The sequence below is a fragment of the Leopardus geoffroyi genome, chromosome B4 (assembly GCF_018350155.1).
Source record: "Leopardus geoffroyi isolate Oge1 chromosome B4, O.geoffroyi_Oge1_pat1.0, whole genome shotgun sequence".
Taxonomy (NCBI): Eukaryota; Metazoa; Chordata; class Mammalia; order Carnivora; family Felidae; genus Leopardus; species Leopardus geoffroyi.
In genome coordinates, this window is record NC_059341.1 from 79,011,709 (window position 1) to 79,039,598 (window position 27,890).

The 27,890-nt window shown below is 57.3% G+C and overlaps 1 protein-coding gene and 1 long non-coding RNA gene across 6 annotated transcripts; one reads left to right on the top strand and one right to left on the bottom strand.

Moving 5' to 3' along the window:
* Window positions 1–440: 440 nt before the first annotated feature.
* Window positions 441–8,277, bottom strand: LOC123590215. Its single transcript, XR_006708672.1, has 4 exons — window positions 7,651–8,277; window positions 6,665–6,752; window positions 3,805–3,927; window positions 441–569 (listed from the first exon to the last, which is right to left on the bottom strand). It is a non-coding gene; the product is annotated as an uncharacterized LOC123590215 (long non-coding RNA).
* On the top strand, window positions 4,848–25,975 carry NR4A1 (nuclear receptor subfamily 4 group A member 1). 5 transcript variants are annotated; one of them, XM_045463120.1, is made up of 9 exons: window positions 4,848–5,013; window positions 8,558–8,679; window positions 10,679–10,785; window positions 20,992–21,869; window positions 22,704–22,833; window positions 23,120–23,271; window positions 23,607–23,809; window positions 23,896–24,074; window positions 25,150–25,975. In XM_045463120.1, exons 4-9 carry the CDS (start codon window positions 20,994–20,996, stop codon window positions 25,404–25,406), a joined length of 1,797 nt encoding a protein of 598 aa, XP_045319076.1. In that variant the 5' UTR covers window positions 4,848–5,013; window positions 8,558–8,679; window positions 10,679–10,785; window positions 20,992–20,993; the 3' UTR covers window positions 25,407–25,975. The 5 variants fall into 5 exon arrangements, with proteins under 5 accessions (XP_045319076.1, XP_045319077.1, XP_045319080.1 ...); XM_045463121.1 differs by lacking the exon at window positions 10,679–10,785; XM_045463124.1 differs by lacking the exons at window positions 4,848–5,013; window positions 8,558–8,679 and having other exon boundaries at window positions 10,587–10,785.
* Window positions 25,976–27,890: the final 1,915 nt, after the last annotated feature.

The following is a 27,890-nucleotide window of genomic DNA, read 5'->3' on the forward strand; positions in this document are numbered from 1 at the left end:
CCGGCCTCGGCCCCGGCCCCGGCCCCGCCTTCGCCAAGGCGTCTATTTGCATGCACCAGACGAGAAGGAAGCAAACGCCCAACGGCTGATTTGCATACAATCGTGTAATTGGTTGGAAGGGCCGCAAGGTAGCCAATGGTTTGCAGCGGTGTTTACCCCGGCGCGGCTCCGCGCCGCCGAGTGATGTAATGGAAGCCTGGCTGGGGCGGCGCGGGCTCCCTCCCGTCCGCCTCCTGACGTAGCGGCTTCCCCGGGCCCCACCCGGCCCAGCCGGGCCAGGCGCGGGGCAGCGCGGCCGCCCCCGGGACGGTGGCGTGGGGCACGGCCGAGGCTGCACTGCTGCGGCGGGGCCCGGCCCTGTTCCTTCCGGCCTGGCGTTCCGGTCCCGGTCCCTGGGGGAGGGCCCGCCGGGCCAGACCTGATCTCCGGCGACGTGGAGAGAAATCTGGAAGCAGACACCGGAGGATTACCAAACTCTACTCCTTGGGGAGTTGATTACCAGCCTCTCGCTTCATAAATCACGTAGTTCTGTAACGTTTTGCCTTTGTTTACAACGAGCCTGTTTGATTCTGTAATTAAAAAAATAAAGTTATAGAGGTTTTCTGCTTGTTTTTAATAAAGAGCCTGGCTTGGATTTAGGGGAAAGCTTGGCATTAATTCTAGCTCTGTCACTTCCAGCCTGGTGAACTTGGTCACTTTTTCTTGCTAGCCCTGATGGCTTCTCACGGCAACCAGGGAATAGAAAATGTGGAGGTACCGTCTAAAGTACCAGGCCTCCTCATCCTTATGTAATTCAGAGTAGGTAACCCCATCCGGGTGGTGTCCCTGGAAGGACCCTGATCCCTGGGACAACCCCAGGAAGGCCCTGCTCTGTCTTTGTACCCCCATTTTCCCCTTTAATTGCTCCTAAAACTGGGGAAGGGTGGGGAGACCCCTGCAAAGTATTTCTCCATCCTCAGATGAGAAAAGGAACCACGAAGGGAATCCCCTCCACAACCCCTCTCCTCACTCAGGGCTAGGCCCTGGGCAGGGGAGCCCCTTCCGGGCACAAAAGGGCTGGGGAACCCCCTTGACATACTTTTACTGGCAACCCCATTGGGTCAGGGTGGAGGTGAGGTGGAATAGTGTCTCCCTGACTGGGTGGAGTTGCATCAACGTTTTTTGCTACTGTGAGATTGGAGGGGCATGTGGGGAACACCACTAGAGGTCTGGCTGGTTGTTCTGGGTCTCAACCCTGCCCCCACCCCATATCTAAGAACTCTGAAGTCAGCCTTTTCCTCCATACGATGTGCATGTGCTCCCTTCTCTGTGTCTTGCCTGGTCCTCTCTTTACCTTCACACAGTGCCCCATGTTCTCTTCTTCAAGGGAGGCCTCTCAGATTAACCTTCTGGATTCCCACCCCAATGTCGGCTGGAGACCTCTTGGAGGCTACCTTTCGGGTCTTCTGGCAATGTGTTCATAACTGTTCTCGTGTTCTACCTCCCCATCAGACTACGAAGCAACTTTCTGTAGCAAGATCTTGTCCTTCTCCCTTAGGAATTTCCCAGAATGTGTCACAGCAACTGACCAGAGCACCTGTTTCCCCCCTCTGGTCCTAGCTCCTGAGCCATGCAAGTGGTTGAACTTCTCTCTCGTCAATTTTCCCGTCTGCGAAAGGGGCTTGTGTTCCTGGAGTTTGTGTAGAAAGAAGAGGGGCTAGGCATGAAGGAACAAGACGGTGAGTAGAAACTAGAGCACTGGTCTGGGAATCAGAAGACCCGGGCTCTGATCCTGGCTTGGACTTTGCTAGCTGAGCCAGCTGGGTCAAAGAGGCAACAAGGGGGCCGGAATTTACTGGACATCTGTAATGACACTAAAAGGTGGTATTGCCTCCGTCACCTGTGCAGCTCTTCAAGCCCCCAAATAAACATACCAGCTCGGCAAAGCTACGGTCAGTAGTCTGCATCTAAAGATTCAAGATAGGGTCCCCAGGCCTGCCTTCCCCTAAGGCCTCCTGTATAGAAATAGCAGGTCTGCTACTATGTGCCAGACTACTTGCTACATTCTTTTTTTTTTTTTTTTTTTGAGAGAGAGAGAGTGAGCAAGCGAGAGGAGGGGAGGGGCAGAGAGAGGGAGACACAGACTCCCAAGCAGGCTCAGAGCTGTCAGCACAGAGCCCCAGAGCCTGACATGGGGCTCAAAGTCATAACCCGTGAGATAATGACCTGAGCCAAAGTCGGACACCCGACAGAGCCACCCAGGTGGCCCCTACTTGCTACATTCTTTTTTTTTTTTTTTAATTTTTTTTTTTCAACGTTTATTTATTTTTGGGACAGAGAGAGACAGAGCATGAACGGGGGAGGGGCAGAGAGAGAGGGAGACACAGAATCGGAAACAGGCTCCAGGCTCTGAGCCATCAGCCCAGAGCCCGACGCGGGGCTCGAACTCACGGACCGCGAGATCGTGACCTGGCTGAAGTCGGAGGCTTAACCGACTGCGCCACCCAGGCGCCCCATCTACATTCTTTATATCTACCGTCAAAGATACACTCTTTGCAACAAGGGTACATTTTCATCTTCTTGTTTCAAATGAAGAAATGAAGAAACTGAAGCCCAGTCCAGGTGAGTAACTTCCTTGAAGTCACACAGTTGGTCACAGGTGGGACCAATGTCAATCCCAGGCCTCTTGAACCCAAGTTCCTTCTCCCACCTCAAGCTGCCATGATAAGCCACACAGGTGTGTGTGTTTTGCCATTACATATTTTAGTATATGTTTTACTTGATTATAAAACAGGAGGAGATATATAAAGCCAAGTTGTGTTAAAGTATTTATGGAAGGGAGAGACCTCTGTGGGCTGGAAGCCTTCATGGAAAAACTGGTAATTGAGCTTTTTCTTTTTCTTTCTTTCTTTTTTTTAATTTTTTTTTTTATTTTTCCTGTCCAAATAAATGTATTTCTCCTACACAGGCAAATATTTTTAAAATGTATTTCAAAAGTTAGATTTCTGGAAAAAGAAAAAGAGAGGGTGGGGGTAGTGGCTTCTTTAAAATGCCCATTTGGAAGGAGCTGCTGGGGTAGGAAGGAGAAGGGGGAACTAGTCCCAAGCCTTCCCCCCCTCCCACCTTGCCATTTTGAAGTCTTGGTTTCTTTATTTCTGTGTCCACCAGATTCCATGTCGAATCTGGGAAAGGAATGTAAAGGGTCTGAGAAGAACCTTGATTTTGAGACAAAGCAGCGATTCTTGGGATCATGATGAGGATGGAGAGAAAGGGGCTTCTGAGTTGCAGCAGTTAAGGACCAGGTCCAGAAAAGGATTTCTGCCGGTGGGCAGGGCGGTGGGGAGAAGAATGTGGCCCCTGGAATGAGGGCTGAGTGGGGGTGTGGGGCCTCTTTTGGAGAGTTTTGAATGCAGAAGAGATTCTTTGTTGCGTGGGGCCTGGCCTCTGTGCTGGGGATATGATAGCATGCTTGTAATTTAAGGTGGCTCCAAAAATGAGCAGGCGCTGGTGGCTGGTGTAGCAGAGCACAGGACTGGGTCCCGCCTAATGGCTCCTCCCCAGGAGCTTCCCCTGCCTGGCAGTACAGGAACAGACATTATAACACACCCCACACCCCACACCCCCCCCCCCCCCCCCAGTCAGCCCCCAGTCCCACTGCTCCAGCGTTGGCCTGGCTTCCCTGCACCAGCCACTCCAAAAGTGGGGGGGATGTTGGGGCAGAAGGATATGTTCAGAACAAGGTAGTTCTCCCATCTCCAAAGAATGTCCCAGTCCAGGGTGAGAGAGAAACCTTCCAAGTACTCCCACCCCCAGGAAGGTTCTTACTGAGGAGACTTGGAGACTATGGCCAGAAGAGGGTGGGCCACTCAGGGCTTCCTGGCCACTGAGGTGAGCCTTCGTGTACTTCCCGCAGGGAGCACTCCAGTGGACTGGGGGGAAGTCGGATTCCTAGAGGAGAGGAAGAAGAAAGTATAAGGCCTCTCCACTGCTGCTCAGTCTCCTGATAACCAGAGAAGGTGGACAATATGATCACCCTCATTTACTAGGTAAGGAAACCCAGGCTCAGAGAGGTGAAGTGACTTGCCCTCGGTCACACTGTAGTACAGGAACAGCCTGATCAGTGAATCCACCACCAGCCTTGGCCTTGCACTCCCACCGCCTCTGGAAACGCTTCTCTTCAGGAGAAATTTTACCCTCCCAAGCTCTCCCTCTCTGTCTAAACTGCCCTCCCGTGTGGAAGCTGGGGCGTCCTGCTAGTCGGATTCCTTGCCCTTGGGGTGGCATGCAGGCCAACCAATCGATGCTGGTGGGGGTGCCCAAGGCTCAGAGGGCGGGGGCCCTGACCTCTTAAGCCAGCCTAATGGCTGTGTGACTTTGGGCCGCCGCGGGGCCTCTCTGGGCCTCACTTTTCCCACCTCTGTTTCCGGGGAAGCCCCTGGGTAATTTATTTATAACCCAGCTCCAGGTTTGCTGCCTCGGAAGGTGTTAGCGAGGCCGCAGAACCCTCACCTGCAAAACGGCTCCCCCACCCCAGCCACAGCGAGGCGGATTATGTAACTGGGTGTGCGGCGAGTTGGGGGGGGGGGCGGGGGCGCGGGGCGGGGCGCTCACGGCTATTCCGGGCGCCGCTATTTTTAGCCCCATTGATGAGGCTGCGTCGGCCGCCGCCGCCGGGATTCCGGAGACGTCAGTGGGCGCGCGTCACGGTCCCCGCCCGCCCACCGGGGGAGGCGCGCCCGGGGCTGGGAAGGCTGCGCTGGCGGCCGCGGGCTGCGGGGGCGGGGGGCGCGGCCGCGGCCGGAACTGCGGGGCGGGGGGCTTCCCGGGGTGGGGGGCGCGGAGCCGCGGCCGCGTGGCTGCAGGAGCTCGCAGCGGCGGCGGCGGAACTGGTAGGGGGCCCCGCGCGGCGCCCGCGACCCCCCGGCCTCCAGGCATGGGCGCCCCTGCGCCTTGCGGTGCGGAGCAGCTCCCCGCTGGCCGGTGCGCGACCCCGGAAGGCGGGGGTGCAGAGGCGAGCAGAGCTCGACCGGCCAGGTGAGGGGGCCCGGGTGGGGAGCGGTGAGGGGGTCTCCGGGAGCTGCCCGGGGAGAATGGGGTCTCCGCCTATGCGGTGGAGTGGCCTGGGAGCCACGCTGGGAGTCCTGCTGGGGATCGTGGGAGTGTGGGGCGGGGAGGGACTGGATTCCCTGCGGAACCTGCTGACCCAGACTCAGCCCCCCCCCCCCCCCCCCAGAGTGTGGCGGCCAACGCTTTTTCTCCCTGGCCCGCCAAGGGTGGGGTTTGGCCCGTGAGGGGCGCTGGAGATGGCCGGGCCGGAGAAATTCCTTCCAATCCGCCCCCCCTCCCCGCCCCCGGCTGCGGGGAATGGGTTCCAGGAGTTCGGGAGGGGAGGGACCGGGACCAGAAATGCCCGGGGCGGCCCCTTTGTGGGACCGAGTGAAGAAATCGAGGCCGGAGAGGGTCTCCTCGAGTCAGGCGCCAGGACCTGGGATTAGAAGTGGTGCAGAAGTGGCATTTACAATGGCTTACGGTGGAGGCTTCATTTGGTTGGGGGGCTAGAGTTCTGGGCATGCCGGGGAAAAGGAAGACTGGGCAGAGGTAGGTGGCTAAGCAACCGTTGTGCCCAAAGGGTGCCGATCGATTAGGGGGCAGATAACAGCCCGGGCAGGGCCTCCAGTGGCGGCTACAGCAGTGGTCCGACACCCACTTCAAGTGAATGTTTAGATCAGCGAGGGATGGAGACTTAAAAGGGGAGCCGGCTGACTGGAAAGCCCTAGGGCCCAGGGGAATGACAAGTGCACAGCAAGATAAAATCAAGATTCGGAATGATGGCAGCCAGGCTGAAGGATGGCCCAAGACTGACAAGATGAACAGGACTGATTATAAATGTTGGGGCCTGTGCTGGAGTGAAAAAAATGAGCTCAGGGGTTCAGGCCTAGCACCTGGCTCCGAGGCCCAGCAACCCAGGGCCGGGAGCTTCTCACTTGCTTTCCGATGTTGGCTGCCAAACTGCTTTGTGCAATCTAAGGCCTCTACCCACCAGAGGAATCCCAAGGCGGGAAGACGGATGCCTGGCCCTGGGCTCGCTGGTTGGGCTCTCTGGATTCTTTCTAATCCCAGTTTTGCCACTTCCTAGCTGTGTGACCTTTGGCAAGTTACTTGACATTTCTGTGCCTTAGTTTCTCCACTGGTAAAATGTTCCCTACAATAATCTCCTCCTCGTAGTGAGGAGGCTGAAGTGAGAAAATGCATGTAAAAGGCTTAGTGATATATCTAGCACATGGTGTTCAGTAAATATTGTCTGCCATTGTTCTTGTTGATAATGAGCAATGTGCCCATTTCTGGGTGGGGACTTGGCCAATGCACCGCTTGGTGTGTCAGCCATGTCCTGGGGGCAAGGAGGAGTTTAGTTAGCAGACTGAAATACTTGATAGGAAGGAGGAGAAGGAGGTTTTGGATGGGCCCGGGGAAAGCTGGGATCCAGGGCTGGGGCTCTTGGAGTCTAGGTTGTAGCTCAGCATTGGGAAGAGCCCTCAGACTTTGGATCCGCCCTCAAGTGGAAAGGACAGTTCCTTAGCGACAGTGTTCTCCTCACCTCCTTCCAAGCTAGCTGGCCCATTCTCCCAGCCCAGCTCTGGTGCAGGCCTATGTGAGTCCTTTTCTCCTGCATTCCACAAATACTTACCGAGTGCCTACTAGTGCTGAGCTCTGTTTTGGAGACTGCAGGCTGCGGCGATCGAGACAGACACGTGAACAGATGAACAGCATTAGCCCTATGGTGATAATACGAACAGGTTAATGCGGTGGGGGTGGGGGTGGAGGCTCTCCAAGGAGATGGAATGGGACTGGAAACCTGACTGGTGACAAGGGGCAGACATACCGGGGCAGTGACTTTCCTGGAAGAGGAGGCAGCCAGTGCAAAGGCCCTGACTGGGGAAAGAAAGCCCAGGTGCTTAGAGCACAGCAAGGAGGGGGAGCAAGGGCTGGGTCCTGCGGTGTGGCCTGATGCTCCCACTCCCTTAAGGGGACATCCCTCTCTTCTCCACACCTGCCCAGTCCTATGGCATACTCAGAGGTTTGCCCTCTGCTCTGTGTTGAGTGTAATGGACTTTGATCTGTTCCCCCAGAGGAACCTCCTGGGGTCCAGAGATGTTGGTTTGCTCCTTCTTGGACCTTCTGTGGCTCGTGGCTCACTGCCTGATTTTAAGCCTGATTTTGCTTTCAGTATGGGGTTGGAAGCCCTCCAGATTTCTAGACTGCCCCCCTCTCTTTCCTACAGCCTGGTCTCCATTACCCACAGGAACATGGGAGTTCTAGTAGCTCTGTAAGAGGAGAATCTGAGTACCATGGTCCAGAGTAGCTCCTTTTAGCCCGTGGACCCTGGGGCAGAGGTCAGGAAGGCAAGGAAGCCCATTGCCCACCCTCTGGGCCCTCCTCCTCCTCCTTACTCCCTCCACCTCCCATCATGGAGACATTTACTTCCTTTCTCCCAGACCTCATCTTGGCCTGAAGCACCTGGTCCTACTCTCACTCTGGGACTCAGTTGAGAGAGGAGAAAGGTGAATTAGGGCGGAAAAAGAAGTGGGGTCTGGGGTACCCTGGTTGAAGGAGGGTTTGGCACCAGTGAGGGGGAAGGCGAGAGCTTAAAGAGGCTGGAAGGGTGGTACTCACAGTTGGCTCTGGAAGTGGAGGCCAGGTGCCCAGAAGTGGCTTGGAGTAGGAAGCAGAGTCTGGGGCTGGCTTTGATTCGTCCTCGTTTGATTTTTCCCAACAGTGATAGCACATACATGTGTATACGTATCCAGCATTGTTCTATGTCCTGTACACGTATGAAGTCATCTTAAGCTCCGTGATAGCCTTGTGGTTGTTAATATCAGAGACAACTACTGAGTGTCGTTCTCACAGTTGAAGAACAGGAGGCACAGAGAGGTTATGTAACCTGCCCAAGATCATAAGTGATAGAGCCATGATTTGAACACAGGCATCTGGGCCCTTAACCTCTTTGCTCCAGGCTGGGCCTTCCTGTCTGGGGACTGGAGTGCCTTCACAGAATATTTCCTGGGAGTCCCCACTGCTCTGGTTGGAAGGCTGGCTGCCTGGAGATGGAGTGATGGAGCCTCTGCCCTGTGGGGTTGTCTGAGGCTTTGGGGGCCAAGTTGGAGCCCCTTAAGGAGAGAGAGGTTATTTTACCCTATCCTCACAATAGCTCTCTTTTCTCTGCCTACGAAGTGCCCTTTTGTGCACATCAGGGCTGAGTGCTGGACTAAAGCCACCCCCCACCCCAATCCAGGAGTGAGGCTGAGGGGCTGGGTGCTGGCATGTGTCCCCATGGTCCTGAGATGTCCCACACAATGTCAGCTGTTCCTGGTCACACCTCACATCCCCAAGAGCTGTTTGCCTAGGGTGTGTGCCCCCAGGTTCTGATGCCCAGCCCAGGAAAATCCTTGGGCTGGCTTGTCAGCTCTCACGGCCCGGGTCCTGCCTCTATTCCCACTCCTGTGTTTCCCGGCTGTGCTGCCTCCAGGGAGTGTCCCTGCTGGCTGGTTATTCCTCACTCACTCGGACTCTCCCTCCGTAGGCTTCCACCATGGACAGAGGCCAGCCCTGGCCCCTCTCAGGCATCCCAGCTCCGCCTGCCAGGCCCTGAAGGCACAAGGGATGGTTGAGTGTTGTCTGAGGTCTGTTGGTTCATCCAGATTGGTGAGTGCTCTACTGTTGTCCTTTGTACACCCCTGGGGCCTTCGAGCAGGTGAGGTTTGGGGGACAGAGGTGGGTGTGGAGCTGCCCTAAGTGGATGTGGTTTGGGGGATGGAGGGGGAAGCCCTGCAGAGGTGGCGGGTGAGGTTCTGCTCTGCTTGGGGAGATCTGATTTCTTCAGTGATGGGGGCAATGTGGGGGTGGGGAAGGGGGAAGCCTAGCTTTCTCAGCAGGATAGGCTGCGGGGCTCTGGGCCTGGGGGGCATGGGCTGGTGTGGGAGGAGAGGGGCAGGGATGTGGGTAGATGGCCGCCGTTGCCAAGGCGACACGTGTCTGGTTTCAGGAAGCTGATGGGGTGGGATTGGCCAGCTCAAGGCCAGGCCAGGAGCATGGGGGGTGGGGGTGGGGGCAGGCATGGGGGATGGGAAGCTGGCTCATTTCTAGGGCATGCACACTGGAGTGCACAAAGGGAAGGCTGGGATCATCTCCCCCGCAAAAGGGGATGACCACACCCTTCCTACTATGGCAGGCATGTATGGCAGGCCTGTGGGGTCTGGTATGGGAAGGTGCTTCTATGAATGGGGAAGATCTTACTGGCAAAGGTCAAGGACAGGCCCTCCGCTATTCACACAGCATCCCCAAGGGGGAAAATCTCAGACTTGTGGCCATGGCCAGAGGGATTCTAGGCCATCTAGTTCACCTCCTCCCCTTATGGATGAAGAAACGGAATCACGGAGGCGAGAAGCGACTTTTCAAGATCCTATAGGGAGGGCATATAGAGCCAAACTTAGAATCAAGGTCTCCTGGAGTCTGGGCGAGCCCAGAGGTCTGGTTGGCTGGTGGAGGACCTTCTTTCCTTGTCTGAGGACACTTCTGGAGAAGGTACAAGCAGATCCAGGGGTGAAGAATGGAGTGTGGGAATGAAATTTCCACCAGGCCTTTCCCTGGGGATCTCAGATACTAGGATGGGGCCAAGGGCACCATGGGCCTGGTTACCATGTTTACTTGGGAGAGCTGAAATTCAGCCTGGCACCCTGGCCAGGGATCTGTGATGCCCTTCTTCCTTCCCCAGAACAGGGGGCTATCTCCAGGCCACAGCCCCCTTCAGGCCTTGAGGGATCCCTGGATGAAGTAGGAGCTGGTTTCATATCTCCCCCAACCCCCCAAACACTGTTGCCTCATGTGGAGTTGGTGTTCAGGGCACAGGGAGTCCCACAGAGGTGGCTGCGACAGGGGAGGAGGAGGTGTCCGGCCTGAGCCTGGGTGGAAGGAGGGGAAGCCCTAGGAAGCAGGGCCTCCTGTTCCAGAGGCTGAGCTGGGTGTGCACCTGGCCGTCTACTGGCCGCAGGCTCTGTGCCACCAACCTTGGGCTGGGGGCAGGGAGAGGAATTACTGTAAGTGGGAGAGGCAGGTGTCCCTGGTCAGCCAGGGATCTGGACCGGGGAGGCACGTGAGTGATGATGACAGCGGCGGGCCAGATGGCTTCCCCCAACCCGGCCCCCACCTCCACCATCAGCTCAGACCGCCTCCTGAGCGCCTGGCCTTCCCGTGGGTACAGAGCGGCCCCCATGGGCAGAATTCCTCGTGTTCACCTTGTTGTCGGGGTGATGGTGGTGACTGGGTGGAACCCCCATGCCTTATACAATGCCAGGGCCACCCTGAGGGGCTGCCAGCCGGGGCCCCATGAGTGCTAGAGCCGCTGGTCTTGTGACGTGGGCACCTGTCTGCCAGGCCTGGGCATGGGCCCAGGGTCACGCTCACGCCGGGGCTCCCGTCAGCTGACTATTTTGGGCTCTTGCTGACCTGGGCCAAAGTCAGGCTTCAGCCAAGAGGGCCCCGAGGCAGCTCCCTCTGTCCCCAGAGGCCGGCTCTGGTTTCGGCTATATAAACAGAGGAGGACAAGCTGGCTTGGAGACAGCTCCACGTCCTAAGTCCGCTCAGCTGGTGCATAGCCTTGGCCGGGCAGGCCGGGCTGACTGGGCAGTCCCGTCTCTTCCCGCAGGGCTCCCTGAGGCCGCCAGGAAGAGCCCCTAACCAACCCCAGGATTCTCGCCTGGTGCAGTTGTCCAGGACCTCTGAGAGTCTAAGCAGATCGTGAAGAGATAGCTGGTGAGTCGTAGGGATGGGGAAACTGAGGCACGGGAGCTGGGCTGTTTGGGTCTCTTTCCATTGTGACGATCTACACTGCGGTTTCTTCGGCCCTGAGAGGAGGGGTATGAAGGAGGAAGCAAGGGTGGCAGGCCTTCCCGAGGAGTAAGAGTACAGCTTGACTTGAGTTGGATGGTGGTGGGAGCTGTACTTGGGAGCACGCTGTGACCTGGCTCTGGGAGGTGTGGAAATAGACAGGTGCTGCTTCTGTCTCTCTCCTTCCTTGGAGACTTCCAGCACGATCTCAGTCCTCCTGTCCTGTTGACCCAGCCTGGGTGAGGTACTGGTCTGCTCGGGCTGGGGAGGGACGCTGGAATGAGCTAGGTGTCCATCGGGGAGCCTCGGCATCGGTCCCTGAGTAGGGTCCCCACCTCCCTGCCACAACTGGTTGGGACGGAGACGGGGGCGGGGGGGGGGGGGGGCTCGGCTTCCCTGAGCCCTCAGCCCCTGCCCCGCTCTCCTTTCTTGGCCTCCCAGCTGGTCTTGGTGCCTGCGAAGCATGGCTGGAACGAGGTCTGGCAACTGCACCAACCATCTTGCCACAAACACGCTCCCCGGGCCCCGGGCCAGGGGCTGCAGCCCGGCGTGGAAGAAGTGGCAGCTCCTTACGTGGGAGGCTCTTGTGCCTTCCTTCTCAGTTCTCAAAAAAAAAAAAAAAAAAAAAAGAATCCCCCCCCTCCTTTCTGAACGTGAGTCTCTAAATGAATCCAGAGCCTGCGACTAAAAATACTTTAACAATAGGAAAATGCATCAGTCTTTCCGGCTGGGGCTTGTTATCAGAGGGTTTTTATTTTGGAATTTGAAATTTTGCCCAAGGAGGCTGGGTGGAGACCTCGGGCAGGGGCACGAGAATTTGGTGGGTGGTGATGTTCTGCAAGTTGGTGGGAGCCCCTCCAAGGGTGGAGGAGAGGAGCTGGCCAGGAGCTGAGCAGACTGAGGGGCACGGAAGGAGGCTTGGGGAGGGCGCAGATGAGGCGTGGGCCGACCTTTCCCGAAGGCACTCCACGATCTTGTCTGCGTTTTTCCAGCACTGTCTGGCTCTTCTTCCCAAAGTCTGATCTTCCTTTTTTGTGCTGTATGTTAATTCCTCCTAGCCTGAGAAGGAGGTGAGGGTCGAGAAGTCACTGGACTAAAGATAGCCTCTGTGGAGAGAGGCCTGACCTCCTTAACTCACAAGCTTTCCTCCAGAGTATTAGTTGAGCACTTGCTGCATGCAGAGTCTGGAATCTTCCCGGTGCTAGGTGGAGCCCCATCCCTGGGCACACTCTCATTTCCTTTCACTCAGCCGTGGAGGGGGAGAGGTGTGGATGGGGTTACTGTTCTCTAATTCTTGAAGAAGGGGGTGCTGGCTCGCCAGTCCAGCTGAAGACCCTTATATCTCCTTTCCCTGCCTGCCCCCCCTCCCGCCCCAGGATCCTACTGCAAGTTCCTAGAGTCTAGACCCTCAGGCAGTGCTCCATTTCACTGTTGTGCTTCTCCCTTCCCTTAATGAACTGAGTTCTCACGGCCCCAGAGCGTGATGTTGTCTACACTGGGCAGATGAGGAACAGTCTTGGAGAGGGCGAGGGACTGGCCCCAGGTGAGACACCAGGCTTGCTGGCTCCTGGTCACAGATGCCTCTGAGAGTCCTTCCATCTTTTGTCCCTGCTGGGGGCTGGGGTGAGAGGTGGCAGACCGTGGCTTACCTGCTCACATCCTTGGCGGGCTCTGTTCAGAGGTAACAACATGCGTGGTCGTGGCAGGGCCTGGGTAAGGGCCGGGAGACCAGACGCCAGGGCCTCACCCTGCACCCCCCAGTTCCCAGAAGCCCCCTGGGGCAGCAGGCACTGCTTCTGTGCCCACGGCACAAATCCCCCTACCCATTGCCAAGGCAGGAAAAGGAAGTGGCTAGGTCAGGGCTGGCAGTAGGTCCTGGGGCTGAGGAGGGGAAGCTCTCGTGGCCACTTCTCAGCGAGAGGAGGCAAAGCTCACTCCCTCTGCCCACCACTCGGGAAGGGTGTGGAGGTATGTGGGTGGCGATGGTCTTGAAGAAAGTAGGGCAAGCTCCTGCCCTCTGCTGGGGGGTGGGGAGGGGTGGCGCAGCCCAAGGCTGGGGGTGGGGGGCAGTGTGGGAAAGGGGCTGTATACTTCTGCTTTTTCCATCCCTGTTTACCCAAACTGACACTAACCTTTCTGGCCGATGAACGATGGTGGACATCGGCTGCCCGTTTGGGGCCTGTTACTATTAAAGATGCATGAAGGCTACCCCCTGCCAAGGTCAGGGAGACAGGGCCTTCCCCTCATGTTCACACACAGGTGAAGGAGGGGGTGAGTCAGCACATAAGTCCCCAGGCCCCATAAGATTTGACTAGGAGGGGCCAGGGCCAAGTGAGTGTTTCAGAAAACCTGCTGGGTGGACAGAAAACACACTGTGTGAAGATCCCTTTCTAATGCTAGACATTGTAACCTCTTCTAACTGTAGCGGTGCCCTGAGTAGTCGGTAGAACCAATATATAATGAGAAGCAGCCACTGTTTCTCTGATTTCGATAACACACACTTGAATGAACGTGTACTCGGTAAATTGCATCGGCATCTGTGTCCCTGTGAATAAATAAGTCTCTCCCATTTAGGAGTGGTTATTTAAAAAAAAATTTTTTTTTTACATTTATTTATTTTTGAGAGAGAGAGAGAGACAGAGCATGAGTAGGGGAGGGGCAGAGAGAGAAGGAGACACAGAATCCGAAGCAGGCTCTAGGCTCCCAGCTGTCAGCGCAGAGCCCGACGCAGGGCTCGAACCCACAAACCGCGAGATCATGACCTGAGCCGAAGTCGGACGCTCAACCGACTGAGTAGGGGTGGTTATTTTTAAAATAAACTTTTTGTTTTTGAAAATGTACATGCAGAAAAGTGCACAAATCATGGGTGTGAAACCTTGAGAGTATGTAGTTTGATGACTTTTCCACAGCAAACAGACCTGTGTGATTGTTGTGAGATTGGGAGCTGGACTTCATCCAGTCCCACCAAAGACACCCCCCCCTGCCCATAGGAACTGCTATTTTCACTTTACAGGCTGTGTGTGTGTGTGTGTGTGTGTGTGTGTGTGTGTGTGTACCTGGTTCTGTGGTGTACTTAGAACAGTCAAGGTCCAAAGCCACAGTCTTCACAGTTCAGAGTCAAAGGCGGTGGGTCCAACCCCAAACTGGGAGTTCCTGGACTTGCATTTGAGTCTTGCCCCCCCCCCAAACTTCCATTTCCTCGTTTATAAAAGTTGGGTCACAATTCTAAACCTGGACGGTTGAGTGGAGGGTTTAGTGGAGGAATCCACGTGAAGTGCCGTGGACCGAGGTCTGACCCTTGGGTCATGGGAGTCCCCATGACTCCCTCGACCTATGAGAAGGTGCTTAGCATTAAGAGTCAGGCAGGGGGAGGGCAATGGCCAGAAGTCTTGGGGGACGAGCAGGATCAGAGCAGAAGGGAGGAAGAGGGGCACTATGCCCACTGAGTGGTGGGAAGTTTAGCCCGAGGTCCTTTATGGGAGCAGTGGAGAGTGGTGGTGGTGGGTAATGAGGGCAGATTGGTGGGCTGAGCCAGGCCATGCTGTGGGAGCCCCGTGCGGACTGTTGTCTCATTCCCAACATGACCTCTTCTCTCCCTGCGCTTCCTGGGTTGTTATCGTGGTCCTGCTTTACCTTCTGGTCCTCGCCTGTAGTTTTGGATATCTCTCCCGTCATTACCTCCTTCATCGTTACCCCTCCCCCTCCCATCCCACCCCTTCTCCCATAAGGGGCTGTTCACTCTGACCTTGCTCTTGGGGACTGGATTTGGGGATCCCTTGGGAGCCTGGGACCAGCTTATGCTCTAGGCCTCCCAAAGTCTGCATGAAGTATGCCTTTCCCCAGAGTTCCACCTTAGATTCTACCCTCCTCAGAGCCCCAGGATACCCTCCCTGGAGGGCCTCTGGCCCGCAGGGATGAGGTCTGGGGTCTGCAAGCCCCTCTCCCCTCTCCCCTGTGCCTTCAGCTTGATGCTCCACATGGGTGCCTGAATGGGTGGCCCTGGCTGTGTTCCCACAGAGGGACTCTGCCTTTTTCTCCTTATTTACTTACTTTCAGTGCTTAGTAGATGCAGACCCCCTGGCATCCTTGCCTCCACATGCGTGGCCAAATGGTGGCTGCGGTTGTCTTCCCCTCCATTATTGGGGCCCTGGGGAAGTGGGGCCTGGGCTGCAGGCACACATCTGGAGGCTAAATGATGAGATTTGGAGATGTAGTCCAGGGCCTGGGGCAGCTCCTCACCACACTCAGTTCCCTGAGGCTCCTGGGTGGACTGATCCCTACCCCCGCCAGGGTAGGGATGGGTCTGTGTTGAGTTTCACAAATGGAAAGTGGTGGGGAGGACAGGGAGGTGCTAGGGCTCAAGGTTGGCTCAGCTTGCAGAGGACTGGTAAGGCTGGGCTTGAGCACAGATTGGTCAAGCTGCAGCTAATACACCTGTTTAGGTGTATTAGCGTGAACATTGACTTGGCTAATCATCTTTTGCTAACATTAAAATTGTTTTTTTTTTTATTTTTTTTTTTAACGTTTACTTATTATTGAGAGACAGAGACAGAGCACGAGCATGGGAGAGGCAGAGAGAGGGAGACACAGAATATGAAGCAGACTCCAGGCTCTGAGCTGTTAGCACAGAACCCGATGTGGGGCTCAGACTCACAAACCACGAGATCATGACCTGAGCCAAAACCAGTCGCTCAACTGACTGAGCTTCCCAGGTGCCCCAAATTGTTTTTAGTTTTTGAGGAAGGCCCTGTTGGGGTGGAGGGAGGCATTCCAGGTTGGGGTGACAGGCTAGGTGGTAAGCCAGCCCTTGATGTGCCTGGGACTGGCTTCACCAACCCAAACTTGCCGTGCACTTCTGAGCAAGGTGCAGCTCCTCTGGGAACTCTTGGGTCCTAATCTGTAAAATGGGAGGATGTGAATTATATTAGCAGTTTTAAAGTCCCCCCCCCCCCCACCTTTTTCCTGTGGAATCTCTTTTTTCCAAGCAAATCCTATGCAAGAGCCCAACACAAAGGAACACAAAACTTTGGCTTGAGGTGGGATGGGGATCTTGTATGGGTCCCCTTGCATTACTCTACCCACGCTTCACCTTCACCCGGGTGGCCTTGAAGGGTCTCTGGAAGATGGTTTGGGGAAAACCAGAGCTCTCTGAAGACTGGTCCACATTGAGATTATATGCTGAGGTGGGGGAGCTACGGCAGGTTGTGACCGGATCACTGAATGAGATCCGTGTTGCATGAAGACTACTCCACTGGTGAGCAGGAGGATTTGGGAAGAGGAGACAAGCTGGTTAAGGGGCAGTTTCCTTATTGGGTGTGGGCAAGGAGAAGCAGAGGTCACTGGCCTCACTCAGCTGGTCTGCTGTCTTCGTGCACCAGTGAGGCTGGGCTGCGTGTGGTTGGGAGTAGAAACAGGGGATCCAAGAGATGTCCCAAAATAGAATTTCAAGAAAAAATGAGAAGTTGCATGTGGGGCATCAGGAGCAGAGATGGGGTGGTGGGCCCGGAGTACAGCGACGACGAGCTCCGTCTGCAACGGGTAAAGTTTGAAATGCTGGCAGGACCTTTGAGTGGGCAGAAGTGGGGGCAGGGGACAAGGGCGTGGGAAATCTGAGATGGGAGGTGAGGAACAGGAAGTGGCTCAAGGGTAGGGGAAGTGCTGTAGGATGACCAGATGAGGTGAGAGTTGGGCTGCCCCAGCAGGCTAAGGCCAAGGCGCAGTGAAAGTGTTAGCAGAAACCCTTCAAACTGACTTACAGGGGAGAAGGGGGCTGGCTGGCTGGCTGGGACCCAAGTGTTGGTGGGGGCATTTCTCCTCCTTGTAAACGTTAGGCCTACTTCCCCTCTCTCTGACCTAGCAGGTGCAGGCCTCCCCAGGTCTGGGGTAGAATGGGGGTGGAAGGGTGACAGCCAGACCAGAGAAGTCTCCGGTGGCTGCAGCGTGGTCTGTGTCCAGATAACAGCCCTGGCAGTCCCTTCCTGCTCCGTGGGGCAGGTCAGAGCTGCTCTCTCCACAGGTGCTGGAGGTGAGGTGGGAGTCATGGACAGGGGAGGTCGTGGAAAAATCCCCTAGAGATGCTATCAGAGGTCCCGGGTTCCACCCCAGTGTGTCACCACCTCGCTGTGTGACCTTGAGCAAGTGCCATTATTTCTCTGAGCTTGTTTATTTATAAAATGGGGAAGAGTCGCCACAAATTTGACAAGATTTCTCAGGCTCCACCCGGTTCTGAAATTCGGTAATTTCCCAACTATAGTGCACCCACTCTGCAAGGGACTGGGAAGGGGACTGGTGAGAAATCAAGTTCAGCGTGTGGAGCGGAGCCTATCAGCCCATCTTGGGCCTGGCGAACCCCTGCCCTTGGAAGGTACTTTGCATGGGAGAGTAGGGGGCGGAAATAAGCGGTGGGCTCTGATGTCCCTGGGCCAAACTCTCGGCCATCGACCCTGCTGGGGAAGACGGGTCAAGGGCACTTGGCTGTGCCTTGGGCTTCAGTGGGGGCGCAGGTTGCCGGGGGTGGGTTCCTTAGTTGCCTGCTCCAGCAGCCCAGTTGCGGCAGTGGGTGCCCCCCCCCGCCTCCCCCCCCCCCCGCCTCAGGCCTCCAGGAAGGGCTGGGAGAGTGCAAAGGCGGAGCCGGGTGTGGAGGGAGCCGGAGGGAGCGGGCGCGGCCGTGGCTCCCCGGGGCAGCCGGAGGCTGAGGACAGCCTAGTCCGGGGAAGCCCTGCGGCTGAGGCTCTAGAGCGCCCCCTTCTCGGGCTCTGGCCCTCTGGGCCGGTTATTTCGGACCTGGGGGACCCGGGCCGGGTCCTGGGTCCGGCGGGGGGAGCCTCGGGAGTCCGCGAGCAGCTATTTTTAGCCGGCCCGGCGGGCGCGAGGGGGCTATTTATAGATCAAACAATCCGCGCTCCCTGCGTCAATGGAACCCCGCGTGCGTCACGCGCGCAGACATTCCAGGCCCCCTCTCGCCCCGCCCCCTCGGGCTCCCCGTCCCGCGCCTCCCCCTGGCCGCCTCCCGCCGGAACCGCGCCGCCCCCCGCGCCCTTGTATGGCCATAGCTCGCCGGGCCGCGTGCGTCAGTGGCGCCCCCGCCCCTCTCCGTGCGTCACGGAGCACTTAAGAGGAGGGTCGGGCCGGGCCGGGGAGCCCCAGTGGCAGAGACTGCGGAACTTGGGGGAGTGTGCAGGACCGCGGGAGCGCACGAGGGACCAGACTGCGACTCGGGGTGCCGGTCCCGGGCAGGGGGAGCAGGAGCCAGCCGGGTAGGTGCCCCCGCGAGGAGCGTGCATCTCAGCAGCGCTCTCTGCTTTGGTTATTAGGGGTGTTGCATGAAGGAGATGGGCGTACGCGCGGGCAGAAAGGATGTTGTAGGGTCAGCATGCAGGAGGGCGGGTGTAGGGTGCAACTCTGACGTGGGAGGGGGCCGGTTGGAATGGGATGAGGACCCGGGTCGGACTTCAGTCTGCTGGGCCGGGGGTGGGGGTGGGGGTTGGTGGGGGGAGTGTCCGTGCAAGGTGGAAGGTGGAAACCGCAGGGGGTTAGAGTCGGGGCCAGGAGTGGGGACTTGTTTAGTAGGAGGCTGGCTATAGTTCAGCCTCCAGGGTGTCCAAGTGGCAAAGTGCGCCCTGGACTGGGGTGCTGATGGAGTCTCAGTACAGTAGAGGAAAAGATACGCAGAGCTTTAACTGCTGGGATCCATCCAACTCCTGTCAGGATTGGATTTCTAAAAGGGTCTTCTTCCTCCCCGCTTGTTCGCCTCCTTCCCTATTCCCTTAGTTGTTTTCTTGAGACTGTAGAGGCCATGGCTTAGTTTGCCAGGGTCCCCAGCCCGAAGTTGCTGCCTGAACTGTGTCAGGGGACTTCTGGATTGCTGAAGGAAATGGCCAGGATTGGTGGCTGAACTGCGGAGGGGTTCTGCTTGTGTTGGACTAAACGAGTCTTCCTAGGGGCAGGATCTCTGGAAGTACAGGGAAGATTGTTTTAGCTGTAGCTTGGAGCGTGTGTGTGTGTGTGTGTGTGTGTGTGTGTGTGTGTGTGTGAGAGAGAGAGAGAGAGAGCGCGGGGGGGGGGGTGGGGGGTGGTGGGGGGGAGATGTGGAAACATTGGTCCTTGGGGATCCTGTGTGGGAGTTGCTAACGTTGGAATCTCTGGTGTGGTACCTGAAGGATATCCCCCCTACTCACCGTCCTAGCCTCACATGCTGATCACATCTGTACCCCCCTCCCCCAGTCCCTGTTGGATCATACAGGTAGGGTGCAGCCTGTAGCTTGTTCAGCATAACAGGTGCAAACCACATTGTTGCCAGGACCTGCCTGAAGCCGGATTCTCCCTGCTCCCTCCTTCAACCCCGCCTCTTCCTCCTCCCTGTGGGACTGCTTTCCCGCCTCCCCCCTGAGGCTAGATGTAGGTCCATATCTGGTGTAGTTAAGTACCTGCACAAAGGGGAGGGGGGGGTTATAGGTTGGTGGGGGTTGATCCGGATGTGGGACGTCCAGGTGGAGAAACAGGATTTGAATAAGGCTGGAACGCCCAGCCCCGTGTGGCTGCCACCCTAAACCCATCCCTACCTAGACCGTCTTAGTGCAGGGAGACGTGGCCACCCTTATATCCTGCAGGTGCTATATGTGCATGTGGATGCGCACCGCTGGGTGGGCGGTGCCAGAGCTCCACGGGGCTTCGGTGCCAGGGCTGGCTGTGGGAGTGACAGGCCAGGGGTGGAGCTGCCCTGTCCAGGGCCCATGGAGGTGGGGGGAAAGGCTATAACCAGAGGACCCCCTGGGCTCTTGGCCAGGAAGTGGTGCCAGCCTTTGCCCCCCTCACTGTTTCCTTGATTGTGGCACTCTCTGTTCCAGTTTGCTTTCGTACCCACCCTAACTGGGTGGGCCAGAGCTGTGCAGACCCCAGGCATGGATGTGGGGTGGCAAACTGCCCCAGAGCCTTCTCTGTGTTAGTCTGCAAACTAACAGATCCCCCTACATGGTGCCATCTCTGCTCCTTCAGGCTTCTCAGGAGTGAGGGTGTAGCCCTCTCTGCCTGAGCTCCTGGGTTCGTCAGGGCATAGACATCCCTTAGTTGAGGGACTCAGGCAAGGACGGACTGTCTTCCATCTGCCCGCCGACAGCCTCCTTCTCTTCCTTGTAAAGCCACCTCAAGTCTGCTGGGCTCCGGTGTTCTCTTATAAAAATAACAAGGGGAAATGCTTTGGGGATAGCAGAAAAATTCTTCTTAGGGACTGTCCCTTCTCCTGGAAGTCCAGGGGGGCTGTTCTCTCCTCCCTCCTATCCCCACTGGGCCTCCCGCTAGCATTTGGCCTTTAAAGGTCTGGAGCCCGGTTACTTGATCCCCCAGGGAGTGGGGAACTGGGTGAGGAGGTCTGGGCTCCCTTCCTTTATGCTTTTGAGAGCATCCCAGGCAGCGCAGAGCGGGCGCCCATCCCCAGATGGCAGGACTGGGGTGCGCGTGGGAGCTGCAGCCTTTGTTCAATGTGTAGGGTGGGGGCAGGGATGGGGGACAGGCTCATGGCTGCTTAGGCCTCTTTCTTAGGCAGCTGGGCCTTCATTCCTAGCTCCTCTTCCATTTTGAGGATGTCCTTCCCAGGCACTGTGCGGGGAGGAGGAGAGGGGGTTTTGCAAAGGCTGGGCCGTGCCTGGGAATATTCCCAGAAGTGCCAGGTTAGGGAAACAACATCTCTGCACCCAGAGAATGGGCTAAGTAAGGCTTTGCCTGTCTGCCTCTCCTCCCCACCCTTCTCCCAGCCCCCACCCATGCCTTACCCGATGCGGGAGGGCAGGGGGCTGGAGGAACACAGCCTCCCCCTGTTCCAGCAGAGAAATGCTGGCTGGGTGCCTTCCCTAGGGTTCCCAGGCTGCCTGGGGTGTGGCTGGCTTTCCAACTGAGCCCACTCTTGCTGGGCCACTGCCCGGAGACTTTGTGACATGGGGGTTGAGATGGTACTCCAGCCGGGGACCAGGATTCCTGGGTTCTGTGGTGGCCCATGGTGCCAACGCCTCAGTGTCCTGTGTCTGGCCGGAATTCCTGCCACCTGGCTGCTTAGAGACCTACACTTATTTAGAGGTCGGGCTTCAGACTTCTTTCACTGACTCTCACCTCCTCAATCTTGGTCTCCCCCCTCTTCAGAGATGCCCTGTATCCAAGCCCAATATGGGACACCAGCACCGAGCCCAGGATCCCGTGACCACCTGGCAAGCGACCCCCTGACCCCCGAGCTCAGCAAGCCCACCATGGACCTGGCCAGCCCTGAGGCAGCCCCCACTGCCCCCACTGCCCTGCCTAGCTTCAGCACCTTCATGGATGGCTACACAGGGGAGTTTGACACCTTCCTCTACCAGCTGCCGGGAACAGCCCAGCCATGTTCCTCGGCCTCCTCTTCGGCCTCCTCCACATCCTCATCCTCGGCCACCTCCCCTGCCTCTGCTTCTTTCAAGTTTGAGGACTTCCAGGTGTACGGCTGCTATCCTGGCCCGTTGAGCGCCCCCCTGGATGAGACCCTGTCCTCCAGTGGCTCCGACTACTATGGCAGCCCCTGCTCAGCACCGTCACCGTCCACGCCCAGCTTCCAGCCGCCCCAGCTGTCTCCCTGGGACGGCTCATTCGGCCCCTTCTCACCCAGCCAGACGTATGAAGGCCTGCGGGCATGGACAGAGCAGCTGCCCAAGGCTTCTGGGCACCCCAAGCCACCGGCCTTCTTTTCCTTCAGCCCCCCTGCCGGCCCCAGCCCCAGCCTTGTCCAAAGCCCCTTGAAGCTATTCCCCACACAGGCCCCCTGCCAGCTGGGGGAGAGAGAGAGTTATTCCATGTCGGCGGCTTTCCCAGGCCTGGCGCCCACTTCTCCACACCTGGATGGCCCAGGGATGCTGGATGTACCTGTGCCCTCTGCCAAGGCCCGGAGCGGGGCTCCAGGTGGAAGCGAGGGCCGCTGTGCCGTGTGTGGGGACAATGCTTCGTGCCAGCATTATGGTGTCCGCACCTGCGAGGGCTGCAAGGGCTTCTTCAAGGTACTGGGCTGCCCCTGGGTGCAGCTTTTTATGGGAAGCGGGCGAGGCTGGTCTCTCTTCCCAGTAGGCTCTGTGTGGTAGCCTCCCTGGGGTTCTCTTCCCAACCCATCCTGCCCTTCAGGAAGGGGTCTCATCTGCAGGTGGGCCGCCCTCCTGGGGACCCACAGATGGCCGGGGGCTGGGACCTTCGTGCACCATTGGGGCTGCCTGCAGAGGGGTGAAGGGACGGTGAGATATGGGCGAGGGTGCCCCCAGGAGGGCATGTACTAATGGCCAGCCTCTGGCTTCCTCTGCCTGTCCTCTCCCAACTCAAGGTCTTAGTGGGACGGGGGCCCCAGGCACTCATGTTCCTGGCGTGAGATAAAAGGATCTGGGAAGAGGGCTTGATGCTTGAGGGCTGGGGGCGGACTGGGGAACAGGCTGTGTGTTTGTCCCAGCTCTGGGTGCCTGCTCAGCTTCCCGTCCCCACCCCCCCATCCCTCCTCCACCCTCTCTTGTCTGCCCCAGGGAGGCACATTTACATGTACAGGTACCTGGGCTACCTGGGAGCCCCAAACCCCTGGCCCCTAATCTTGTGTCCTGGGGGGGGGGTCTCCCTCCTTAGGCAAAAACCTCTCCCAGTGTCCCCAAGATTTTCTTCTTCCTCTCCCCCCCCCACCCCCCCTGCCATCTCTCCCTCCCCTGCCACCCAAATGTTAGAAAAATAGCTGTGAACAGAGAGTGCTTTTGTCTGTGATGGCAGCAGGATCTGGACGGTCCCCTCCCCTGGTCTCCCCACCCCCCCTTCACCCCGCCCGGCTCTGACAGCCTGTTCCGTGTTGCCCCCCCATCCAGCGCACAGTGCAGAAAAACGCCAAGTACATCTGCCTGGCTAACAAGGACTGCCCTGTGGACAAGAGGCGGCGAAACCGCTGCCAGTTCTGCCGCTTCCAGAAGTGCCTGGCCGTAGGCATGGTGAAGGAAGGTGGGTGGCTGGGATGGGCTTGTGGGAGAGAGAGGCAGGCCTGAGTGGGGTGGGGCAGACAGAGTGTCCCCAGACATCTGTCCTGGTGGGCCCCCACAGATGGCTTATCTCCACTGCACCTCGGGTCCACCTGCCTGGCTCATGGAGGGGTGCTCTCTGTAGGGTCTCAGGGGCTCTAGGTCCTTAGACTCCAGGGTACTTCCCAGCATGACATGCACAGCTTGGGCTGAGAGTCCCTTCCCTGGACCCCTTCCTCCCTTCCTCAGCCCTCCCCGTTTCTCTGCAGTTGTCCGGACAGACAGCCTGAAGGGACGGCGGGGGCGGCTCCCTTCAAAGCCCAAGCAGCCCCCAGATGCCTCTCCTGCCAATCTCCTCACCTCCCTGGTCAGGGCGCACCTGGACTCCGGGCCCAGCATGGCCAAACTGGATTACTCCAAGGTGAGCCCCGCCCACTCCACATTCAGTGGCTTTGTGAACACCGCATAAGGCCCCTCCCCAGTTGGACATACTGAAAAAAGAGGAGCCCCTTTTGGGCTGACCAGATGGAAAAATTTACCCCCTCGGGTGGGCGGCCAGTTAGAAAAAAATGTGCTCCTTCCAGCAGCCTCAGCCCTGGGTTAACATGGGAGGATTGGCGAGTAGGACCACGGGCAGAATCGCAGTTCCTCCCTCGCCCCCCGGGATCTGGCCGTCATCCGAGTGCGTGACATGGCCGTGTGTGGTTGTGGCTCCAATGCGGGGCCCCAGTGCTGACCCCACCGGACCACCCTCAGTTCCAGGAGCTGGTGCTGCCCCACTTTGGGAAGGAAGATGCTGGGGATGTGCAGCAGTTCTATGACCTGCTTTCGAGTTCCCTGGAGGTTATCCGCAAGTGGGCCGAGAAGATCCCCGGCTTTGCTGAGCTGTCCCCGGGCGACCAGGACCTGCTGCTGGAGTCAGCCTTCCTGGAACTCTTCATCCTCCGCCTGGCCTACCGGTGAGTTGCTGTTGCCCCCTCAGCTCCTTCTCTGCTGCCCTGTCCTCAAGCGCCCCCTGGCCAACGTCTGCATCCCTGCCCACCAGGTCCAAGCCTGCCGAGGGGAAACTCATCTTCTGCTCAGGCCTGGTGCTGCACCGGCTCCAGTGCGCCCCTGGCTTTGGCGACTGGATCGACAGCATCCTGGCCTTCTCTCGGTCCCTGCACGGCTTGGTGGTGGACGTCCCTGCCTTCGCCTGCCTCTCTGCACTCGTCCTCATCACGGGTGAGTGGCCAGCGGGGAGCTGGGGTGGGCTTGAGGGCCTGGCCCTGGGTGGGCTGGCATCTGGCACTTGGTGGGCCCCCACATGGTGAAGTGAGGGGACCTAGATGCAGAGAGGGGCAAGCGTTTGCTCAGAGTGACCCAGCTGGTGGGCGGCAGAGCCGGGGTTCGGGCCCCGCTGTGCCCGAGGCAGAGCCCAAGGCAGTCTGTGAACTAATCCCGTACTACCCAAGATGCAGACTCGTGTAGGTCATCGTGTATGGCCTAGGGTTCTGGTTTGTTTTTAAAATCTTCCTGAATGATGTCACGTGCAGGAAGGCACGCAAATGACATACTTTCACGCACCAAGCACACTCACGTAAACGTTACCTAGATCAGGAAGCAGACGTGGTCACTACCCAAGGGGTCTTGGGTCCCCTGTGGTCATCTGCTCCCCTGAGGGTAACTACTGCCCTGGTTTCTATCGGCATAGATTAAGTGTGCTTGTTGTCTACTTTGTGTAAGTATGGTTATTCGGGATGGATGTTTTGGAGTTAAACGTGGAGGTCTTCAGATCTCTTTTCTTACTTTTTAAAGCACCAGTCTGCCCCCATCCCCCTTTGCGCTTAAATTTCACAGGGGGCCCAGCCATATAGGACAGAATCCAAGGCACTTTGGGCTGAAGGGGTGGTGGTTTTGAAACCAGCTTTCCCTGGAGGTGGCCTCTAAAACGCAGTGCTCAATTCCAGGGCTTCTTGGAACCGTCTGGGGGGGGGGGGGGGCAAAAAAAGCTACTGGCCTCGTCTGAAAATCCGGTTAGGGTTTTATTTCGTTTTTGTGACCTTGGGCAAGTCATCTAACCTCTCTGGGCCTCAGTTTGTCATTTGGAAGATGAGGATAATGAGTATTCCTGAGGCTACCACTAGACTTCCAATGGGGCTCGCGCGTGAACTTGCTTTTGCAAGGTGCCAGCGGAGTGTGGGGGATGGTCAGTGGCGACAGGTCTAGAGCAGGGGGCAAGTGGGGGAGGCCAGGGCTCGGGGCAGGGCTCTGCACCTTGGATGGACAGCTAATCCCTAAGCCTTCGCCTTCCTCGCAGACCGGCACGGGCTGCAGGAGCCCCGGCGGGTGGAGGAACTTCAGAACCGCATTGCCAGCTGCCTGAAGGAGCACGTCTCGGCCGTGGCGGGCGAGCCCCAGCCAGCCAGCTGCCTGTCACGCCTGCTGGGCAAGCTGCCCGAGCTTCGGACCCTGTGCACCCAGGGCCTGCAACGCATCTTCTACCTCAAGCTGGAGGACCTGGTGCCCCCTCCACCCATCGTCGACAAGATCTTTATGGACACGCTGCCCTTCTGACCCCAGCCCAGGAACACGCGTGCACCGTGCGTGCACCCTCCTACGCCACCCCACGTGCCTTTAGCCCACGGACCCTCGGAGCACCCCCACCCTGGCCTGGCCTTGAGCTGCAGACTGGCCGGCCTCCCCACTCGCTCTGGGTGGTTGGCAGGGAGCTGACGCCCTGGGGGAGGGGGATGCACTCACGGGGGTGACCCCTACTATTTGTCTTACCCCCCAGCCCAGCCCCGGCCTTCATGTTTTTGTAAGATAAACCGTTTTTAACACACACCGCTGTGCTGTAAATAAGCCGAATGCTGCTGTAAATACAGGAAGGAAGAGGCTGCGTTGGGAGAGGGGGTTCGGGAGGGAGCGGCGGCCCCCACCAGCCTGGGCGAGCCCTTTCCCGCCTCCTTGCACCTGCTCTCTCTCCTCGCCCTCTTTTCCACATGTACAGAAACTTACTCTAGGAAGAAGACAAATGACAGATTCTGACATTTATATTTGTGTATTTTCCTGGATTTATAGTATGTGACTTTTCTGATTAATATATTTAATATATTGAATAAAAAATAGACATGTAGCTGAAACTGGGACCCCGTCTGTCTCTCTGACGTCCTCCCCGACACCACACGTGCCCTGTAATTACTTAAGAGACAGAAGTGACTGGATAAATCTCGGACGTTATCCACCTGAGCTAACAGGCCTCAGTTTACTCTTTTCTAAGACACAGATAATGATGGCACCTGCTTCTTGGGATGGTGACACAAAGCACTCAGACTGGTTTGGGAGGTGTGGAAAGCCTGTGATGAGCCCCTGTGGAGGGGGCCTGTGGTGGAGTCTGACTGGCTGAGGGGAGGGAGCACGGCTCTGGCTGTCAGTTTCTCACCCGGGGCGTGGTCTCTGATTTGGCTTCTATGTGTGTAAAACAGGATGAGGGGCAGAGCCAACCTCATGTTGCTGCTGGGGCTACAGGAGCGTGGGTGGGGGGCTGGGTACAGGGCAGCCTGGGATGCCGTTAGCTGTTGTGAGTACAAGATGTTGTTTTCCCTCTGTGTTTTTGACATTTCTCCGACCCAGCCTAGTGCCCTAGCAAGAAGATCCAGGTTGCTGGTGGCCCTTGCCCTCTTGGTAAGAAGAGGGTTCCTATCTGTGCCCAAGTGCCCCTGTGAGGTCTTCCCAACTCCCAAGCTCATCAGTTGCTTAGAGCTGGCCTAAAATGAAGATTCCTAGGAGATTCTTTTTTTTTAAGTTTTTAAAATGTGCATTTATTTATTTTTGAGAGAGCCCAAGCAGGGGAGAGGCAGAGAAAGAGAAGGAGACACAGAATCTGAAGCAGGTTCCAGGCTCCGAGCCATCAGCACAAAGCCTGACTCAGGGCCTGAACTCACAAACCATGAGATCATGACCTGAGCCGAAGTTGGTCGCCTGACTGAGCCACCCAGGGGCTCCCAGATTCCTAGGATCTATGTCAAAAATTCAGATTTGGTGAGGGGTAGGGCCCACAAATCTACACTTTCACTAACCAGCCACAGTGCTTGTGATGCAAGTGGTCTCAGGGACACTTTTTTGAGAAACATGAACCTAGATCAACCCCAACCTGAGGCCCAAGGTTGCTGGCAGTGTCTAGCCCCCTTCACTGAGCTCAGTCTAGCTGCATTGATTCCTTCTTGAGGACTTGGCAAGAGACCTGAAAGCAATGCCCCTTATACCTGTTTCTCACAACACTTGCCCCAGGACTCTTGACTCTCCACCTTTGGGGTCCCTGGCTGGATAGAAGTCATACAAAATAGGGCTTTTCTTCCAAAGCTAGAATCAGGTGCCTTTCCCAGTGCTCTAGCCATAGCCTGCAGGTTCCCCAAGAAGCCTTCAACCACATGCTCTCACTTGGGATCCAGGAAGACAGTCCAGCCCCAGGCCTTCTGAAGAGTCCACATGTGGTTGGGGTGGAGAGCCCTTGGCTCTGTGCATGGTGACCACCACCTCCAACAGTGGGTGGACTTCTGGAAGCATGTGTTCCTAGTGCCCCGCGCCCGAGTCCCTGAGTGAGCCTTTGTTAAAGCACAGCACTTCGCAAGGTGCGGGGTGGGGGTTCAGTTTCAGTGAGGAGATCTGATTTTATTCTTAGCCCTGCCTCCAACTCCATGCTGCTCTCTGAAAAGCCCCTCTTCCTCCCTGAGCCGTGGTTTTCCCGTTTGCCCAGTGGGAAGGTGGGTCGGGCAGTACTCTGGTTGGGAGCAGAGCTTGCTGGGAAATCTCCCACCAGTTGTGGGACTGAACTGACTCTTCTCCCTTTGGGTCACTCTCTTCTATATCCCTGACTTTAGCAAAGATAGATGTGGAGCACAAGGCAGGCCCTGGGAGGAAGGCAAAAGGGCCACTTAGGTGCTTGAACACCGGCAGGGGTTGGGCAGGGGGCGGGCAATGGAGAATCTTGGTCTGTATAGATATCTAAGCCCCAAAGTGAAAATACCTACACCGTACAATGTTCCATCACCCACTAAG